This window comes from Colossoma macropomum, unplaced genomic scaffold (genome assembly GCF_904425465.1).
Source record: "Colossoma macropomum unplaced genomic scaffold, Colossoma_macropomum, whole genome shotgun sequence".
Lineage (NCBI taxonomy): Eukaryota > Metazoa > Chordata > Actinopteri > Characiformes > Serrasalmidae > Colossoma > Colossoma macropomum.
This window is the reverse complement of record NW_023495967.1, coordinates 456,429-479,116: the sequence shown is the minus strand read 5'-3', so window position 1 is coordinate 479,116 and position 22,688 is coordinate 456,429. Positions and strand designations below refer to the sequence as shown.

The 22,688-nt window shown below is 37.9% G+C and overlaps 1 protein-coding gene across 1 annotated transcript in view; it reads left to right on the top strand.

Annotated features, from left to right (window-relative positions):
- atp1b2b (ATPase Na+/K+ transporting subunit beta 2b) overlaps positions 1–14,627 on the top strand; it is a 32,221-nt gene extending 17,594 nt beyond the window's left edge. The window contains exons 3-8 of the mRNA XM_036564338.1: positions 1,934–2,062; positions 3,339–3,443; positions 4,588–4,793; positions 6,383–6,442; positions 12,910–13,005; positions 14,187–14,627. Of these exons, the coding sequence (XP_036420231.1) occupies positions 1,934–2,062; positions 3,339–3,443; positions 4,588–4,793; positions 6,383–6,442; positions 12,910–13,005; positions 14,187–14,354 (764 nt within the window). The 3' untranslated portion in view covers positions 14,355–14,627. The remainder of the gene's footprint in view (positions 1–1,933; positions 2,063–3,338; positions 3,444–4,587; positions 4,794–6,382; positions 6,443–12,909; positions 13,006–14,186) is intronic.
- Positions 14,628–22,688: the final 8,061 nt, after the last annotated feature.

Below are 22,688 nucleotides of genomic sequence, written 5' to 3'. Positions count from 1 at the left end.
TTTCTTTCTATTGCCCTAACAGGGGGTAATTAATTTGGGCAGAAACAGGCGCTCAATCCGGGATTAATCAAAACACATTAACAGGATGTGTGTGTGTGTGTGTGTGTGTGTGTGTGTGTTATGGGCAAGTGAGATTAAGTAACATGAATGCATTCTCTGTAAATATCTGAATAAGAGAGAGAGAGAGAGAGAGAGAGAGGGAGAGAGAGGGGTCGTGGGGGTTGTAGTTGGCTGCTAAGCTGATTACTGCTCCAATAAGTGTTTTGCTCATTTACATGAAGACAAGATAAAAGAAAAGACACACACACACACACACACACACACACACACACTCACACACTGCCAATCAGTGTTATTTGTATTCTGAGACATAATACATGCAAATGATGACACAAAGAGGTCCAGCTTCCAGATCTTCCACACAGAAAGTGTGAATCTTTACACCCTGCATTCAGTATCTGACCAGTCCAGTGGTCATAGTGGGGTCTTCCAACCAGTGCATCGTATCAGTGTAGTATTTAACACTGACACTTTTGCCATATAATTGAAAGGTAATTATGTAAACTGATGATTAATTAGATCGTAAGTGATGCAATGGATTACACATGTTGATTGAATCAAGTTTGTACACACAGCAACATTTCATCAAATTATATCATATTATAATAAATCACGTAGAATCACAAATTGGTATGGACTGAAAGCATAGAATCTGCACTCTACAAACGTGATTAATAAAATGATGCAAATGTGCAAATTACACCAGGCAGATGACTTTATGTAGCAGGAACGATACAGTGCATCAAAAAACACAAACTGCTGATTTGACCAACTAGTGGAGTAAGCGTGTTGTGTTCAACTGTTTTTGAATTGCTTTGTTTAACTGTCGAGTTGCATGGAAATTATGTTGCAACTCACAACATGCAAGAAGTTGCTTTAAGGTGTCACCATGTAAAGCCTAAAGGTCAATGGAGAAACAGTTTTAACATTTTATATGCATATGCATGCTTGAGATCTACCTGTGCACATGCAAGATCCCAGATATACTTTTCTGGTATGATCCTGTATGATAAATGGTGTAACACTCTGTGTGCTGTAAGTGTGATCTGGTTTTGTATGATGTTTTACACCATATTTCAGCGTGTCATGTAGTGGTGTAACGCTTCATCTACTTAAATCAATGCATTTAAAATTCATCCCACATCAACTGTAAAAGGAAAAAATTAAACTGAATTGTTTGCATCGGTCAGAAATCAAATTATAATGCTACTGATTGAATGAAGCTTGATTTATTAACAAAGCAAACTTGATTGGTCGAATATGTGTAATACTTATACAAACACGTGTGAGATCCTCCTCAGACTGCTGCAACACAGCACAAGGGGCACAAGTAGCATTCACAAGCTAACCATGGAGGATTTTTGGTTTTCTTCATCAAAGTGCCACATGTGAATGCTCTGTAGGGCAGTTAGCTAATAATCACATCATGCTGATGCACATTAAATGGCTGTGCAGTTAGCTGCTTAGCTAGAAGCGCTGCTGTTCTGCCCTGCCAGTCTGAGACGTTTTCGCTTTAATTCTGTGAGCTCGTGCCTTAACTCACCTACCAGTGTAGATATGATGGTGAAGACTGAAGTAGGAGGTGCTGCAAAGAGCCAAAAGAAGCTCTCTATTTGGAAAGATGCACAGACTGGCCACCCCAGAGTCCAGGCCTCAACATAATGTGTTTGGTATTGCTTCAATCATGTGAAGCAGAAAATGCAACCAACTTCTCAGACTGAACTTTGGAGGTGTGAAAGCAATGGAAGCTGTAATTATGAAGAGCTTATGTAGGTGCAAGCAAAGATTCACATCCTTAATGTCATGTCAGCTTCCCTTACATGCTTGTGTGTGCTTGGTATTTGATAATTAACGTGTGGGTGTTTGTGTGCAGGTTTGATCTTTTTGTTCTATCTGGCCTTTTACATCTTCCTGGCTGGACTCTTCACTCTCACCATGTACGTCATGCTTCTAACCCTCGACGACAACACACCCACCTACCAGGACAGACTCGCTACACCAGGTAATAACACATACCTCATGCATATGTACAATAATAAAGGTGTATACACAAGAAATACGTATTAAAGTTTCCAAATAAAATCAAATATTAAATATAGACCATATATACAGATTACTAAAGATGTATATATTACAAGTCAGTAGTATAGTGTGCACGTAATATACAATGATAAATATTTATTACTGTAAATATGCACTATTGTATATTATATGACTCTATAAGATTGAACTTTGTATATACATCTTTATTATTGTGCATATATGGCCAATGTATTAATTAGAATATTAAATATTGACCATATATAGACAATAAATAAATAACACAGACACACACATATATATACACACACAGTATATATATATATGTGTGTGTGTGTGTGTGTGTGTGTGTGTGTGTGTGTCTGTGTTAAAGAGATATATATTACAGAGTTAAAATATACAGAATATTACAGAATAATAAATACTTATTTTTTATATCAGTAAAAATACTATATTCCATTAGAATAAATACAAATAAACACAAACATTAAAATGTAACATGACTTTTGTTTTTCTGTGTACTTTGAATGAATATTTTAAATGGACATCGCGTTCAGTGGGATTTTTACTGGCTAGTCCTGTACAGCGTCACCAAAACATCTTTTAAACCACATGCAGGTCTTCATTAATGTTGTGCAGGCTTGCCGATTTGTTTTAGGACGTGATATGACTTACTGCGAGCTTTACAAATGGACAAAACTTCACAGTGTAGCTAAGTGCATCTTTCAGCCATTTGAGACAACGGTCTGTGTTCACAAACCACCTCAGGAGTAGGAATCTGATCCAAGATCAGTCCTGCTTTCTGACTACAAGCCCTGGTGTGCTCTGAAATGGCCGCCCGTAGCGGAGGGGTTTTGCATCGTGCCGCGTAGCCCCACGCAGGGCGGCAAAAAACAGCTCCAGTAAAACTGAATGGTCAAAGTTTTGTGATGCATTTTTACAGCAACGATTTCAGGCTATTTGAGTGACTAAAGAGTTCTAGTGTTTGTTAGTAACGTTAGCTTGTAGTTGCAGTTCCAACCTAAAGAAGCAAAATTTGGAATCTAAACACATCTTGGCTGAGGGGCTACAGCTGGGGTAAAAGGAACATGGTGTAAATATGATTTTTCACTGAACTGTTCCTTTAAAGCTGATGAGTGTATCTGACTTCTTCTTCCTTTCTGCCTCTCTCTCTCTTTCTCTCTCTCTCTCTCTCTCTCTCTCTTTTTCCCTCTCTGTCTCTCTCTCTCCGTCTCTAGGGATGATGATCAGGCCTAAAGGTGAAGATCTGGAGATTACATACACTAAAGAGAACACAGAGAGCTGGGACATGTATGTGCAGGCCCTCAACCGCTTCCTCTCCCGTAAGTGTGTCTGTCTGTTTTCCTAAATCACTCAAGTTCTTGGTTAAAGAAACCAGCTCGGACTCAACAGGGAGAAAATAGAAGTAATATCAGGGAACTGAGAAGATGAGTTCGTGTTAATATGGTGGCACAGAGGCACTGGTGTGGGAATTTTTCATGTATATATCTTCACATATCTGTTTATATTCATGTATCATTCAGTGCATCATGAAACATTGGTTTGAAATGTCTGACCAATGTTAAATGCGCTGATACTGATATGATACAATATTATTGTACATCTCTACTATTGCAACATGTGCATATTAACCTAATGAAGCCTTTCATGTGCTAATCCCCCTTGCTTTCTAAGGTGAAAGCCATTAACTTCACTTATTCAACAGAAATGCCTCTGCAGCCCCAGTGTTACCAGACAGAGCAAGTTTTTTGGTTGAATTGGGCAGAAAACTGTTGCCGACATTTTCAGTGTTGATCTGCTGCAGCTCAAACTATTTGAACACGTCTGTGAAGAATGAAAAAGGCTGAAGTTAGCTTCGCACTAACAAGTTTCTTACTTGAATTTTGCCAAAATGTAACTGCTACACCCTAAAGATGAAACCAAAAAAATTCAGGAAGAAGCTAACTTCAGTTTCATAAAAGGCGAAGGGGACAAACTGCATTTTTAATCAGCATTTCTTATTTTCACTACCATTAAAATGATTTGTAAAGTAATAGATTTTGACTCTATTGACTTTATTGTAGGCATATTTAATGTTTGTGGAGTTTTTTGATCAAAACTTTCAGACTTTTTTTCTCTTTCAGCAGAAAAACAATAAAATGCTTTTTTTAACTAGTTTAACCTTTTCAATTTTTTACATTTTATATTTAAATGTTGGTGCATCCATAATAAGTGCTGGTTACATACTTGTCTTAACTCCTTTGGCAGCAGAAAGTCTCTGAATGTTTTGCTGGCGTGTCTTCAGGTTTCATCAGGTTACATATTAAAACTGCAGATAATAGATGCTATGGTCCAGTATTTTGATTGTTTTAGATTTAATTAGCATTTTTAGATTCAGCTTTTTGACCAGTTATCTGGCTGGAAACTATCAAAGCATTCTTGCCACGCTGGCTGGCCTTTACCCCCTCCTGTCCTGTCCTCCCTCAGCCTACAACGACTCAGTGCAGGAGCAGAAGAACCAAGAGTGCACACCTGACCAGTACTTCATACAGGCGGACAGCTCCAATTTGAGGAACAACCCCAAACGCTCATGCCAGTTCAAACGCTCCATCCTGGAGGACTGCTCCGGCCTCTCTGATCGCTACTACGGCTACAGCGATGGCAAACCTTGCATCATCATCAAACTCAATCGAGTAAGATAAAAACTGCATTACAATGAATTACAATGTTGTACACATTTTAAAACATGGTTCTTTGAGGGTTCTTTAGTAAAGAAAATGGTTCTGTATAGAACCATGAACACTCAAAGAACCCTTTGCATGATTAAAGGGTTCTTGCATCGTGAAAGAGTTCTTCAGATTGATGGAGAATGTGCTGTAGATGGTGCTATATAGAACCTTTTTGAAAAAATGGTTCTATAAAGATCCAAAAAAGGTTGTTCTATTGTAACAAGATTGACATCATAACAATAGAAGAACCCTTTTTGGTGCTATATTGAACCATTTTCAAAAAGGTTCTACATAGCACCATCTACAGCACATTCCCCATCAATCTGAAGAACAATTTCACAATGCAAGAACCCTTTAATCATGCAAAGGGTTCTTTGAGTGTTCATGGTTCTATACAGAACCATTTTTTTACTGAAGAACCCTTAAAGAACCACCTTTTTAAGAGTGTATGGCACAAAGTAGAGTAAACCAAGATAAAATCACTGTAACCCTCGACCTCTAGCAGATCATTGCTAAAAATAAAATACAATATGATGAAATGCATCAATGTTCAATAAATGATGGCACATTAATAATAGAGTGTTATTAGAGTTATGCTGTTCCAGTGGACTATGGTTGCCAAGCAACATAATGGACAAAGATTATTCCAGGAACGTCACAATTTGATGTGATTTTTAAACATCAAATTAAGATGCTTAAAACATCTTTTTTTATTATTTTGACACAGTTTGTTGTATAGAGAACAAGCAGTCATAAAATGTAGCCTGTGCAAATGTTACAGCACATTTTACATTTTAAATATGTTATGTTTTTTTGTTTTTTTTGTTTTTTTTTGCATTCGACTCTATGGCACGGATGTCCTCAACCCAGTTTGAGCTGCTTTAGAGATGCTAAGAGCATGATTACACAGAGAACCATCATTTTGAGGCTTGGCAAAAAAGTTGTAGCTGCTGGGACACAATCTGTCAGCTTAGTTGTTGCCATGCCAATAGAGATAACAGTGATTGGTTGAGTGAAAAATCAAACAGAGGCCGGAAAGATGAAGTTGCATTTCCACCGTCTGAAAAAAATTGCATTCAGTGTGCAAAATCATCAGTCCGACACCCGATTAATGCGTTGATGTCTGAATAAATAGTGATGGGCGTGTGATGATCTTAATACAGATTTCAGTGTATGTGTGCAGTCATATGTGCATATATGGAGTATTTTACAGCGGCTTTGCATCGCATTTTAGAATCTTATAAATGTTTTAAAAACACAGAAAAGATTCATTACATGAAGTCTTAGACTCAGTATTTCCACTGCAGTCCACTCCTTTCTGGTATAATTGTGGCTCTCGGGCCTCTAAACTCTTCAGTCAAATGTAATACTGTATGTAGGAGAATTCCAACAGCAAGCAAAAGAGTGTTCTGGGTAATGGACACCGCTGGGGGACAGCAGACCGGCCGCCCGCCATCCATTATTCACCACAGCAAGTTTAGCTTTCTAATGACACTCAACTTCCCTTTCTCTCTCTCTCTCTCTCTCTCTCTCTCTCTCTCTCTCTCGGCCAGGTGATCGGTATGTTGCCAGGGAAGGACGGCCAGACGCCCTCCGTTAGTTGTGGCCCCAAGGTAATGCATCTCTCCCTCTCTCTACCTCTCTCTCTCTCTCTACCTCACCCTCTTTTTTCTTTCAGTGAACAGGATCTATTTCCTATTAAAGTTTCATTAAACCCTCCACACAGCGGTCCGGCTTCATGTTAGATTAGCATACCGTGTGATAGTGTCCCTCACATGGCCACGGTGACCAATCAATCACTCAGTGACCCTTTCCAGCCACTGTTACATTCAGCAGTATATGGAACAAAGCAATAAGCTTATTGTAGGTTATGGAACATTCAAGAACTATTTCATGAGCAGCACGATGGGTTTTAATATCTTGTCACATTAATACAGAATTTAGTTGATTTGTTTTGAATGTGTGCACATTCAGTATTTTACAAGCCAATCAAATTTGGAATGAAACCCATTTTAGAATGTCAGTTATAGAATTTAGACTTTCTGTATGTACAGTACTGTGCGAAGGTCAGAGACCAGCCTTCATTAAATTTCCTCAATATCTAGGTCAACATCTCTAAGTATGTCTGGGATTACTTGGATTGTAAGAAGCAGAAAGGGCAAGCAACTTTTAAGACTGAACTTTGGAGGTGTGGAAAAATATCCTTTTAGATTTTTTGGAAAAACTGAAAGGAAATTTCCCAAAAAGAATGGAAGCTGTAAAAGAGTGGAAACACTAAATATTGAAAAAACAAATATGAAGTTTAGAGACTGTAATTTTCTGTTATATGTATGTTTTCTTTTTTTCTGACAGTAAAAATGATTATCATTTACGTAATGGCTAATTTGTCTGCACTGAAAAAAAGTGCTTTAAATTACGTGATTCAAATGTGTACATTAGTTCCACATGGATAAAACACACAACATCAACACAGTTCTTGCCAAAAGTTAGTAAAATGAATTGCATTGTTAATGTAATATATTTCATTCATGTGGAACCAATGTACACAGTATCAAATCAATTCAAAGACACATTTTTTTCAGGAAATGAAATAAATAAATGGAGGTCTCTGACCTGTGTAGTACTGTACATAAATGCCAGCTGACAACACACCTTGTAGGGAGACACTGATGGATCTCCTCAGGAAAGCGTGACTCCACATGCTCGCTCCATTGTGTGAGTAGATTTTGATAGGGTATACTGTTTCATGGCTGGAAATGAAACACCCTGGCCATTAGATGGTCCACAGGTGTTGGGTTCCTGTTAAATTCTCCTAGTCTGAGCTTAAACTCTTCACTAATGCAGTCAGAATGGTGTATGACTGCCTTGACTTATTCAAGACATCCTAAAGTATTACAGTTGTGTAGTACATTGTAACTGGCTGGTTTGCAATTGGAGACTGTAGCTCGTCTGTTGATGCACAGTTTGTATTAGCCATCATCTGGCCCTTCTTAGTTGGTCAGTGTCTGACTAGAGAGCTGCTTTTGGCTGGATATTTTTGGGTGGCGGACCACTCTCAACCTATCAGTGACACTGTGACACTGATGTGTAAAAACCCCCACAACTGTAGCAGCACCACACACTCTACCATGCTGTGCCGAGAATGACCCAACACTCAAATAACATCTGCACAGCAGCGGTAAAACTGACCAATGATAAATGAGGAAGAGGACAGCTGGGTAATTGTAAATTGTAACTGTACATATAGTGGACCTATAAACTCTAGACATTTAATAAAGTGGCCAGAATTTATGTATCTGATACATTTAGTTAGGACTTAACCTCAAGACAAGGTTTTTGCAAACCATTTGAATGAGCTGAACAAAGCCAGTTTGACATGTTTACCAATATTTTCCTTTCGCTGAACAGTTTTCACTGATAATCATGGATTCATGTATTGATAATTTAGAATAAAATCCTCCTACTGTGGAGCAGATTTACTAAAAGAGGCACTAACTACCAACAGTCCATAGACTGTTTGTTTGGGTGGGGGTGTCTGATTTAATGATACAATATAAACCCCCGTTTTGCTCACGTCTTTTTTTCAACGGAAGCCCATTTCCACTGGGTAGGAGAAAAAAAGCCTGTTCTTGATTTTTCCCTCTCTGTTTCTGGCAGCTGTTTGTCCATATTTTAACTAAATATGTTAAAAGTTGTGACTTCTCAATATTTTGACTTAACAGAAACAAAATGAGTCAAAATACTTCTTGATATTTTCACTCATTCCCTCCCCAGTCCGTTCAGTCTTTCTATGGAAATTAAGCTGCAAAAACAGTCTGTCTTGAATTCCTTGTTTTTGTGATGTCATAAAAAACAAAGCATGTACATATATACATTAGTTTACCTATTTAGTCTGCATCAGTTCAGCCCCGCCCTTTTTACACTGAAGTTATAAGAAGTGTTTCAGCCCAGACTGCTTTTTGAGGCACAATACAGCGCAGTCAATCAGAACAGAGCTCATTTACATATATCAGCCTTAAAGGCACAGTATCAAAAACAGCCTGTTTAATTCTAAGAGATAAATAGCGGGCCTTTAAGTATTCATTTTGTGTGGGGAGTATGGGGGTAGAGTAATGCCCATTTACAACAGGATGTCTGTAATGTTTATATACAATTCACATGGGATAAGAAATCTCAGTATAAGTGACAGAGAAAGTAGAAAAAAAAGAGGGTTTCACCATTGTTCCATTTACGGTATTTAGCAGACATTCTTATCCAGAGCCACTTACAGTTTGATCATTTTCACACAGGTAGTGAAGGTCGTGTTAGGAGTCTTGCCCAAGGACTCTTATTGGTATAGTGTACAGTGCTTGCCCATGCAGGGGATTGATCCCCAGTCTATAGCACAGAAGGTAGAGGTGTTACCCACTACACTCTACCAACCACTGTGGTCTATCCTAAGTATTCGTCTTGCCATCTTAAATAAATGGACCGTGGCACTAGAATTTCCGTTAGCTTGGGAATTCACAGCCAACAGTCAACATCACTGAATAAAATTAAACTTTTTTTCTGTAGTTTTTACATTTTAATGTTCAGATTGGAATACTTGGGGTAGGACGGTACATATCTTCTTGAATGTATCCAGAAGTAAACACTTTCTTGAGTTCTCTCATGCTTAAGAAACTCTTTTCCACAGAATATGACAGCTTTTTTACTGGCTTGTCAATTTGCACAACATTAATATAATTTAGGGTTATTTCTACAGCTCATTTTATAGAAGCTAACAGGCACCGGGAGCATGCAGTCGAAATGATGAGCCCATTATTCTAAAAGAAAGTGTACTTATTTTGAGAGAACAGGTCATTATTTTGAGAAAATAAGTATAAATGTAAGTCCAAATGATGAGAAGTCCAACATAAGACCAAATTTGACTGACATTGCTGCCAGAAATGGGAAAAAAACAGCTGGCATTTTATTCACCTGGCAGTAAACAGGCTTCTATTTGTTCGATGGGCATCTGAGCTGCAACAACAGCAGTCATATTAACTCAAATATAAAAAGGTGTTAAACAGCAACACATAACCATCAAGTCTGTATTTGCCATCATCATTAGTTAATTGGAGTAGGTAGTTCAGTATAATAATCGTCCCAGTGTTTTGTGCTTTGAGAAGGAACCTCTTATAAATGCATGTCAAACTAGCGAGCCCCCTTTCAGTCTTATTATAGGCGCTAAGTGGCCGCTGCATCTATTTTAATCATGACAGTCACTTCTGATTGGATTTGTGATGCCCCTCTGTTTCAGGTGACTTATAGGTTCTGTCAAATTACAAACTGAATTTACATTAAGCTCTCAGTATCACTCCATTTCCCTTATCTCTCCTTTCTACTCTGTCTGTTATTGATTTTTTCACCTTCTTATTCATCCATCCCTTGCTTTTCTCTGTCCATTTTGTCCTCCTGTCCTCCACTTCCTATTTAATTCCATTTTTCCATCTGTTCCGTTGTTTCTATTTCCTGTTCTTGTGTTCCTCTCCCAGAAATACAAAATCGGCAAAGACGAATGGGTAAGAACGACAGATAGTCACCGACTGAAGTAGCACTGTAAAAGAAAAGAAAATGTAGAACATTATTTCAAAACGTGCTACGTTTACACAGTTTATGGGAAATGATTGCCTGGACACATTTTACTCCTTTATAGCACAACACAAACATCTTAAGTCCATTCAAATGAGTTAAGGCAATTGTTTTTCAAAAAAAATTGGATAAACTTGTGTTGTCAATAGCCTCCTCTCCACCGGCTTCTTCTTCAGCTAGACTTGCCTAGCTTTAACTTCTGGCTCCTGAAGCTGATAAAGCTGATTGGCTGATTGGTGATGAGTCACATGACATGCATGTGATCATTTGAGACTGCAGTAAAGTGTTAGCAGTGTTTTTAAACAGTTAAAAGCTATAATTTCATTTTTAAAAGGAAGTTAAAAAACTCTAGCTTGTTCTTATTACACTTTTTACTGTTAGTCAGCAAGATTTTACCACTGACTTATGTTTTAGAAGCCATTTCAATTTTTATCAATTACAGTGATTTCAACACAGCCCTCTGTAAATAATACTATTAAATATGTAACTTTGTATGTATTTTTTCACATTTGTTAACAAAGTGAGCATTTTTGGTTGGATTATATTCTCAAAACTACTACATTCTCAAAAAAGATGGTTCTACAAAGGTTCTTTAGTAAAGGGAATGGTCCTATATAGAAGAGTGATGGAGAACGTGTTGTATATGATTCTATATAGCACCAAAAAGGGTTCTTCTGTTGTTACAATGTCAAGCTTGAAACAATAGCAGAACCCTTTTTGGTGCTATATAGAACCATTTTCAAAAAGTTTCTACACAGCACCATACACAACGCATTCTCTCTCAATCTGAAGAACCTTTCCACCATGCAAAGAACCATTTAAGTATGCATATGGTTCTATATAGAACTCCTGGTTCTAAACAGAATCATTCCCTTTACAAAAGAACCTTTGTAGAACCATCTTTTAAGACTGCTTTGTCATCAATCAAAGAAGACTTAATGTCGATCCTATCTATTTAAACGTTTCCGTAAGTCTGGAAACTAGTATTATAATCTATCTGAGAAAAACCATCCATCTAGCTCAAACTTAGCTCAGACCTGCTGAATGTGGCCGGTGGAGACACAGCAGACATTTTTTTTGCTTAGAGCTGTAGAGGTTCTCATTAGCAGCCCTGTCTCTTCTCTCTGCTAAACATAGAACTCAACTGACCTGTCCAAGCTCTGCCACCAATGCATTCTTTCATAGCAAATGTTGTGCTTTGTTTCAAATAATTACATAACATTGCATTTCCAATTTATAATTCTATGACATTAAGATGGATTATGTGGTTGTAGCTGGACTATATTATTAAAGAGCTGGATTATGTGGTTGTAGCTGGACTATGTTAATAAAGAGCTGGATTATGTGGTTGTAGCTGGACTATGTTATTAAAGAGCTGGACTATGTGGTTCTAGGTGGACTATGTTAATAAAGAGCTGGATTATGTGGTTGTAGCTGGACTATGTTATTAAAGAGCTGGACTATGTGGTTCTAGGTGGACTATGTTAATAAAGAGCTGGATTATGTGGTTGTAGCTGGATTATGTTATTAAAGAGCTGGACTATGTGGTTCTAGGTGGACCATGTTAATAAAGAGCTGGACTATGTGGTTCTAGGTGGACTATGTTATTAAAGAGCCATACTATGTGGTTGTAGCTGGACTATGTTAATAAAGAGCTGGATTATGTGGTTGTAGCTGGACTATGTTAATAAAGAGCTGGACTATGTGGTTCTAGGTGGACTATGTTAATAAAGAGCCATACTATGTGATTGTACCTGTTAAGAAAGAGCTGTACTATGGTAGGAGAAGTGAGCCATCAATCGGAGGGTTGCGGGTTCAAATCCCATGACTGACTAGGCATGCTTGGTTGTGCCCTTGGGCAAGGCACTTAACTCCCCACTGCCCCAGGCGGTGCTGCTCTGCTGGCGATTCTGTACTGCTCCCCGATTGGGCATGGTTGGGCAGCAAAATGACAAATTACCCTTGTGGGACCAATAAAGTACTTAACATAACTATGTGGTTGTAGCTGGACTGTGTTAATAAAGGGCTGGACTATGTGTTAATAAAGAGCCTTTTAAGATTCAAATGATTCCATTGCCTTTATTAAAAACCCTTGAAGAACCATCTTTTTAAAGTGTGTAAGTGTTTTTACCAAAACCAAGTTTCTCTTTTAGTTGAATTGGGTTTTTTAGCCAACGTTCTGTAAAGATTTTTAAGGCTGGCCACTGTTGCTATGAAAGAATGCATTTGTGGGCGGAGCATGGAGAGGTAATTTCAAAGAATGATTACACATTTATACTATTTATAAAATGAGACAGAAGTTCATCTTTCAAGCTTTAGTGTACATGTAATATCCTACACGTACTGTTTCTATAATTATGGTACAGACACACATTTGTCTGGGCAGAATTATAAGACCAGGATGTTAAGTGCCAACTAAGTCCATTTCTCTCTCTCTCTCCCTCTCTCTCTCTCTCTGTCCCTGTAGGCTGATGACACAGATAAGATGGGGGAGGTGGTGTACTTTCCCCGCAACGGCACCTTCAACCTCATGTACTACCCATACTACGGCAAGAAGGCCCAGGTAAATACAGACACTCTCTTTATGAAAAGATACATGCACATTCTTTACCGTTTGTTTTGGTGCAATGTTATTGTCACAATAACCATAACTGATTTATGGTCTCTTAAAATTTACTTATTAATATGTGGTTTGTTGCCTGCCCTGTGTTGTGACTTGTTCGAAAAGCAGTCAAGTGTAAAGAGCGGAGTTTTTGATTTGCTTTCCACTGTAGCTTAAATAGGTTTTGTGTGTAAATATGTTCATGGTTGTGACATCACAACCATGCTTTTTTATTACAAAAAAGCAACAACAATGTGCTTTTCCATGATATACTATCACCCTAGGAAGTACTGGAATATTTGTGCCTAAAAATGTATGTTAGGAAGCAGAATGTCAAACCCCTTTTCACAGCAGCCATAAAATGCACTGTCCACCTTTTTAGAGGTCACTCAGTTCATTTCCTCTCTTCAGTAACATAGATGGAATACGTTTATGTAGTGGAAAGCAAGTACACATTAATGAAAGTGTTCTGTCTACTTGTGCTGTCCATTTCATCTCAGCATGGTCATCTTTGTGAAGAGGTGTGATTTTTTTTCACAGCAGGAGGTTCTCACCCCTCGCCTTTCACTGCTCATTGCTCACTAGCAGCGCAACACAACACAACATTTCATAGAGTGTCCAAGTCTGATAGCAGAGTTATTGGGAAAAAAGTATGTGATTGTAACAATTTCCATACCTCCATCAAAATAGCCACCAGGTTAAACAGACCATTATAAGACTGTAGTTTTCTTTGTGGCAAAATATTTAAAAGGTAGCTGGGGTGTTTCAGATTGATATCATTTGAGCAGTTGTTTTGCACACTTCAAAGTTCCTTTGCCCACTTTTGAGTTCATTATTCAGTGAACACAAGACACCATTGTAAGAAAAACAGCATCAGACATTGATGTTTCCACCTCGGTGCTTTACAGTAGCCTTAGTGCAGTCTGTTTGGAACTTTCCCCCAGGCTTTCTCCACACAGTCTACCATCAGTTTGTTGTGGTGCTAAACGTTTTTCATCAACTTCTTATAAAGTCACCTAAAGGCCTTGAATGAAGTTCAGTTAAAGCTAAAGTGTCCAATTACTTTTGGGCCACTATACATCCTGTAAAAAACGCTTCTCGACGTGTTGTCGAAAATCCAGTTTTGTTTCTGTCCACTGCAGGTGAATTACTCGCAGCCGCTTGTGGCAATCAAGTTCCTCAACATCACCCTAAACACTGAGGTCAACGTGGAGTGTAAAATCAATGCCAACAACATCCCCACCAACAACGAGCGGGACAAGTTCGCCGGCCGCATTTCCTTCAAGCTGAAGATCAACTCTAGAAACTAACCAGACCGAAGTGCGTTACCTCTGTGTACACACACACACACACACACACACACACATATGCTTTATACACACACGCATATGTCCTCCTTACTCCATCCTATCATGCAGAGGGTGCTCTTAGAGACACATGCCAGACACAGCACTCAGCTCACTCACTCAGCTGTGTTTACAGTGACTTCTGTACATTCTCACCTCCAGTGAAGGCGTTAGTGAGTGAATCAGAAAAGCTAAGACGCTGCTGATTGCGCTGTGTCTGTGTCTTAGAGCTGCACCATATGGAAAAAAATATGTATAGCTACATGTTATGATTGTGATATGCCTTGCAATATTTTCAAAATACAATAGTGAATTAATAATAACCCCCCATGCCCTGTACCAGGTTCAGAAAAAGAAATACTCTGGTTTACCTCCGCCACCAGAGGAGTTATGGTGCGTGCATGTCCCCGTTAGCAACAGTAAAATCATTTTATCAATTTCAGCATGAATCAGAGCTTTCTTTTTTTGGATGTACTGTATTTTTTTCCTCAAGTGATTATTGATTTGTTTAATCAGAGTAAAGTCAAAATCCAACTTATATTCATTGATTTTATTGTTCAGATTGGTAGTTTGTGACACAAATGGATTTTTGTTAGATCAGCACACAGTAAAAACACTGATTAGTTCAAGAGCTCGTTTGCATATTGCAGCCCTCTGTTATATCAGTCTTGCAAAGGCTTGTGTCATAACAACGTTTTTGACTGTGCAGCCTTAGTGTGAACGCACATCTGTGTGTGTGTGTGTGTGTGTGTGTGTGTGTGTGTGTACACTGAGCATTTCAGAACTTACTCTATTTTCTCAAAAATCAAAAGGTGAGAAATCTATTTATACTGCATGATTATCAATGAGAAATATTTATGATCTAAAGGGGTGCGATTTTCATGTCATGGCTCAGAGACAGAGTGTGATAACACTAATAACAATAATACTGTACAATACAAAGCAAGTGTTGTTAAATTGTATAATAAGTGCGTTTCCATGTTTTTCTGGCGAGTGTTATCTCTGCTGCCAGTGATGGAGACGACCACAACTCTGCATGTGTTTTTCCCTCAGGGGGCATTGAGGGGAGAGATGTATGTGTGTCTGTAATGCTGCGTTCATGACCAAGTGGGTTCTGGGAAGTTTCCACCTTCTAAGCAGGAAGAATTCACTTGTACGGAACTCGTAATTCCCACTCAGAAAGTCGGAGTTTCTTAAGAACACCGACTTTTTCGTGTTGCAATGCCATGACGTCATGTATGAACAAGTAAGCTTTTTTTTGTATATGATGTTCTGTTTGTGTTTGATGTCGATCAATACGGGGGGCAACTTAGATAATTATAAAGTGTATAAGATCAAACTTTGTGCTTTCATGTCAGATTCGGTGCTATATTAGCAGTGAAATACCAGCCACTTTTAAAATAAATGAAGAATTAACAGATCTTTAAGAGCATTTTAAGGGAGATTTCCACAGATTTTATTTTTAATTCTCCCCAGTTAACTTTTTGGGATGTAAACAAAGTCATTCGGAGTGGTTTGATGTGAAATGGTTCATTGTAGAGAAACTTACCAACTCAGATTTTTTTTAAAGTGGAGGTGATAACCAGAGGTCATGACTACAAGGCAAATATAGCCATTATTACTATCCAATAAGACCAGTGAATCTACACATAGCTTCTGAGTTTTTATATGTAATATAAATAATAATAAAATAGTGGAAAACTGAGAAAATACATTTTCTTTAGGAACTATTTTGCCACACAATGCCCTGTTTGTGCCTCTTCACCATGAATGGATTTAAAAAAAATACATTTTAGGCCAAATCCTTCTCTAAACCTATCGTAAAACTATCAGTGTCACAGGCAACGGGTTGTGTTATCATTTTGTGTAATATCTTCCTGTGAAGGAGCTTTTAGAGGTCTTCTGACGTCTGGTTCCTGTCACCACCACTGTGAACAACTCTGACTCAGTAAGTTTCTCAAGAACAGGGCATTTACATTTTAACCATCTTATCATGCAGCAATGTTGACTTTAAAGCTGAAGTAGCTAAGAAGCTCTGAAGTGGGACATAGGAAGCCATGAGTTGGAAAATTCCAAGCTCCCATTTGTCATGGATGCAGCATAACATCTACCCTCATTTTACTATTTGTTTGGATTTGTAAGGGAGTTCATGCACTGGTCATTTCAGCAGTTTTCTTTTTGCCGTCGTCGTGTGCGTAATGCTGACATCATACGCACATCCTACATTCTCCAACACTCCTCATTTCTATGAGATGTGGCTATTTATGATGATTTATATGTACAAATAGTTCATTTCTTCTGTTTGTTTTGTTTTTGCATGTATAATAATGTGTATTTCACATGTGGAAGGGATATTTTGTATTGATTTGCACTCAGTCTGGTTCCATTTAGTGGAGTGGAGAGGAAGATAGATGTATGTGTGTGTGTGTGTATGTGTGTGTGTGTGTATGTGTGTGTGTATGTGTGTGTGTGTGTGTGTGTGTGTGTGTGTGTGTGTGTGTGTGCGAGTGCATCTTTCTCTATCTTTTATCCTTCTTTTCTTGTATCATGTCTTATGTTATTGTGAGAGCGTTAGCTCTCGGCTCATTTGGAGGTTGTTAAAAATTCAGTCTGAGGTCGTGGTAGAGTTAGAGAACCTTAGAAAAGTGCAAAGGAAAAGTTTCATCCTTCAGTGAAATCATTCCGCAACTCTGTAGCGCAGTTCGCTCTGCAACCTGCATGAGAGAATAAAAACAAACCAGTTACACTCACTTCATTCCTGCTTCTCTTCATTCCCTCCATCCACACTGCTGTACCATCTGTAACTTGGGTTGTTAAAGGGATACCTCAGCATTTTTAACCTAACCTCTGTCTGCTGTATGTCTAATTACACAGACACTGTACTTAGAACAGAAAACCCATTAACTCAAAAATGCACTCATTATATGAGGCAGTGGGCAGCTGCTGCATTCCGTCAGTAAAGGTTTATGAAGTTTGGATAAAACTTCATTGGAACACATTCAGTAAGACATAAAGACATTCCATCACGTTTGTCTCATCCCAAAAGCTGTATTGTTAGATTGTGATGGCTGTATTTGAAGAAGGGGTTCCGTTTGTATTTCAGAGACAGAAACATGTCAGAAATGTTGTTTGTGGTAATCGACTGTACGCTTCAGATGCAGCAGAGAGAGATTAGGTTAAAAATGCTGGACTATTCCTTCAAAGAGGCTCGTCAGTTCAACAAGATGAATGATATACGGTTGAGTGTGAACACACACACACCACACACACACACACACTGCCCTTGTGTGTCATATCCTCCAGCAGCACCAGTGTGTGCGCTCTTCCTCTAACTAACTAATCTCTTAATCTGATTGGGTAATCCAGGGCAGGTAGTGTTCTTCATCCCTCCATCAGTCAGTTTTTCCTCCCCACCCCCACAGCACCTGCTCTTTCTTTCACTCAGTCATTCTGTCCTTCTCTATTCTCTCTTTATGCTTTTTTTCTGTTTTATGTATTATACTTATTTATTGGGATCTATAAAGCCCTAACTGAGAAATATTACAAAATACCACATTATAGAAAAATAGAATTATACAGAGGTATATATATATATATATATATATATATATATATATATATATATATATATAACAACATCACTGTTGTCAGAACAAAACCTCTTCAAATGATCATCTTTACAGGAGAAGGAAAAAAACTACTTTACTTTTAATGTAACTCAATGGAACCAGAATTTTTCGAAGTCATTTTGGGTCATTTCTTTTGGTCCATTCATCATGAAATTTGCACACAAAAGGGCCACAGGCATTTTCAAATTATCTCAAAAGCTGAAAAACGACAAAAATGGACATACGAGGTTTTCTTCCAATAACAGCGATATCTATAATTCATTAATTAATATTAAGAGGTTAAGCTAAAGTATATTACTCTTTACTCTTTGTCAAAAACACATTGTTAATTAACAGTGTTATATTATGAATATATACACCAATATATGTACCAGTATATACTGCTGGTATGTACAGTAAAATTCAATGACAAACTGAAATGTGGACCCCCACGTACAGACCCTCAGGGTTTAAAGTGGTTGTGTGTGTGTGTGCATAATAAATACGACCCTGGAGGTCCCTGTCCCTTCACTGCCCGATGCATATTTGATAGCCATGCTGCGAGGAAAGAAGCGGACAGCTGATACGTCAGACCACAGGGGTCAAAGCACTATTAAATATTCATGAGCCTCAGGTTCCATATCGCCTCTCATTAATACAGCCTGCCACAGGCATCCGCTCTCATTAGCATATGCGAAAATAAAAAAGATGTCTTAACATACTGCCATCAGCAACGTTCACAGTTACCACATATCAGCCATGAACATTTCACAACAAGAACAGCGCCTCCTGGTGGAGTGACTGGGCTGCACACCCTCCAAAATGAACTTCCTCTGCCTGGTTTGTGACATTATCATTTCAGTTTTAAAAGGCTGAAGTTAGCTTCATATTCGCCCAGCTTCTTATTAGAGGCACCAGAATGTACCTGCTGCACCATTTTGAATTAGAATAAGAGGCCAACTTCAGCTTCGTACAGTTTTCGGAGACTTTTCATGGCTGAAACAATAGTCTTATTTTAAGAAGTGCAGCAACCACAGTGTTAATGCCATCTTACATTTCCTATGCCTCTATCCATTATATAGTACTAAAGGTGATGCAAAAAGCAATATTATGCTGCATATTTTTCTTTGGATTGCCTTTTTTTTGGTCTTTTTAGTGGGAATGTGTGAAAACTGGTTTGATGGAGTATAGCAATATGAGATATAATACTATTTAGAAATTTTACATATATTTAGAAATTATATATTTACAAGAAACTATATATATATATATATATATATATATATATATATATATATATATATATATATATATATATATATGTATATATTCACTGATGTATATTTGAAAGTCTATGAGATTTAACACAAGAATGGGTTGATTGTGTGCCGACTTTGAAAAAAGCAGCTGTATTTTTATTCTCAGTGCTTTCTCATTTGAGATGAAGAATGTCATGCTATGGAATGTAAAAAATAAAGAAGTTTCAAGCTTGAGGTTATTAACCAAATAAAATGCAAACTTGAGAGCTACAGCCACAGTCATTGTCCCTCAGCGCTCTTCATTTGCTGAATATCAATCCAAGTTCAATGCTTCATATAAATATGTAAAGAGCAGCTGGCTTTTTTAATAAAAAAAAATGTTCCAAGAGTTCCAACAATATTTATGTTTTTCAGCCTATCAGTGTGGATATATCAGACGTATTCGAATTTGTGTGTTTTGAGGTGGAAATGGGATTATTTTTTCTTTGCAGAGGTCTGAAACGTAATAAAAGCATTACATTTGATTTTTAAAAAACTGTGCAGCAGTAGATTGAGATCTTTGTTCTACGTCCAGTTAGGTCTGAAAGATGAGTCATGTATGTGTCGAAATCAAAATTGAAAAGAATGCAATTTTCAAAGCACAATTTTAAATACAGCCTATGCTATCAACAATGTTTTAACAACTAACTATACATTCTGGACTTGTTGGCTAAAATAACAGGCCTGGAGTTTATTTTAAATTTCAATCAATTATTTTTCCCAAATCATTGAGCCCTACAGCCAAAATACAGAAAAACTGCAAACAATCCCTCCGCACACCCAGGCCTAAAGGTGTGTGTATTAAAGCGGATGATGTAACAGTTCTGTTCTCAGCTCTTCTTAGAACTGATGAAGCACATCTAAACTCAGGCGCTCCACTGTGTTCAGTGATAAAAAGGGAAGCGTGTGGGCCTTTCATCAAACAGATCAAACAAAGAGAGGGCAAGAGAGACAAGACAGAGCAGGTAGAGAGTTCAATACGGTCACTGTAATCTCTCTCTCTCTTACTAAACCTGCCCCCCCACACACACACTCACTCACACACTCATGCGCACATATTGCTCAGTGTAATTTGATTCCTCTATAAGTCCTGCGGTGTCAGTCATGCATTCATTTCAATGAATGTATTTAATCGGCTTGTGAAAGCAACCTTTCCCCCTCACCTTCACGTCACGTCACCTTCTCTCTCTCCTGCTCTCCTTCTGCTTTCTGTCTCCCTCCATGAATGACATTAGCTCAGAGAGAGAGAGAGAGAGAGAGAGAGAGAGAGAGAGATTAGGCAGTATTAAGGGTATTTGGAGTCTAAAATAGTCCTATCAAAAGCAGGTGACACTCACGCACAAGATGACACACACACTAGTTCACACTGCAGAGCCAGTTCTTCGGTCCAGTCCTACAAGCTGTCTTTCACAGGCAAGCGTCTGATGTTACACCTCATTACATCCATTTAAAAGGCCAGAATGTGGTCATCTCTTTAAAACAGCCCTATAACAGTTACTTAGTATCACTCAGTGATTTTGTTCCATACAGAAAAATTCATGTACGCATATTTCAATGTCGATTTTCTCTGTGGACAGTGATGATATATATATATACATATATATATATATATATATACTCCACTCCAACCCATTTAATTGTTTCAAGTCCAAGGGGTTACTCAGGGTAACCAATCCCAGCAAAAAGTAAGGTGAGGCCATCCTTATGGTAACCATCCTTATTTGCAGACCAAGAAAATTAGCAATCATCCTTGAAGCAGCACGAGCAGAAGAAAGTTATCCTGCTACACAGTTTACATTGTTAGGCTAAATGTAAGGACAAGTATCTGTGGTTGTGTTTACCAGTCAGTTAAGACTCATCATATAACATTCTACAACAGAACAGAGACGACTGTAAATAGAACACCTACTACAATAACTACACTTTTTAAAGGGAAATTCCACAGATTTTTCGAAATTTTCACAGAATTCAGTATTGAAGATATAAACAAAGTCATCCAGAGTGAACAGGAGTGTAGAGACATTTACTGACTCAGATTTCTTTACAGTGGTGGAGATAAGAACCAGGGGTCACAATGTCTACAGCGTAAATATAGCCAGTATATTTACCATCCAAAGCCACTAGTGAACCGACACCTGTCTTATGAGTTTTATATGTAATGTTGATGATAGTAAAATAGTGGTAATTCTTTTTATATAATATATATATACAAATAAAATTCCTTTGGGGACTACTTTGCCTTAGAACTTCCATAAAATAAACTGATTAAAATACGTTTTACACCAAAAAACTTGTCACAAATAAACTAATTGTAAAACAATGTCTCAGACATTAGGCAGTGTATTCATGATCATTTCAATTAATAATTCTGTGAGAGAGCTTTTACAGACATTAAATTCCTCAGACGTCTGGTTCCTATCACCACCGCTGTGAACAGTTCTGACTTGGTAAGTTTCTCTTCACACCAAACCACTCTGAAATGATTTTGTCATATCTTAACCACATAGTTGTGCAGAAAATGTAATAAATCAGTTGAGTTTCCCTTTAACTTCAAGTAACATCCTGCAAGCAAATTTTTAATCAAATATCAAATGGTCAAATAAAGTGGTGGTTATGACATTTTTGATGACCTCAGTAGGCCTACAGTCCTTCACGTTTCCTCATGTCATTATTTTTTATGTGGATGATGCCAAAACTAAATGAATCACCTTTTTCTGTACATGTTCAGTCTGGCCACTGCATTTCTTGCCATGGATGAACTGTTTGACCTCTGATTCTGCTAATTAGCATCATTCTCTCTGACAGGCCTTGTGCTCTGTTCTTGAGCTATTCGTAGCAGGCTCTTCTTGGAACCTGAACAGGTGACTGACGTAGAACATCTCAAGATACATGACTTTGGTTTGGCTCCACTTATAATAGGATGCAGTTCTCCTACTTTGGCAAGTCACTGTGTCCCTTTGGATGAGTTAAAGGAGCCTCCTGCTGGAGTTAAAGGGGAAGTCCACCAATTTTTCAAAATATCTGCATAATTAAGTGGTTAACATGTCAACAGTCATTCAGAGTGGTTTGATGTGAAATGTTTCATTAAAGAGCAACTTACTGAGTCGGAATTGTTCACAGTGGTGGTGATAGGAACCAGACATCTGAATTGTTTAACTCCTCTAAATGCTCCCTCGCAGAATGTTATTACCTGACATGTATTCACAGGATGATGTCGGAGACATTGTTTTACAGAAGTTTTGTGATAAAGTTTTGGCCTAAAATTTATTTTATGAAAATTTATTTTAATCAATTCACGGTGGAAGGAGACACAAAGGGCATTATAAGGCAAATAGTCCCCAGAGAAAACTTGTATTTTCAGATTTTCAACTATTTTGCCACCATTACATATA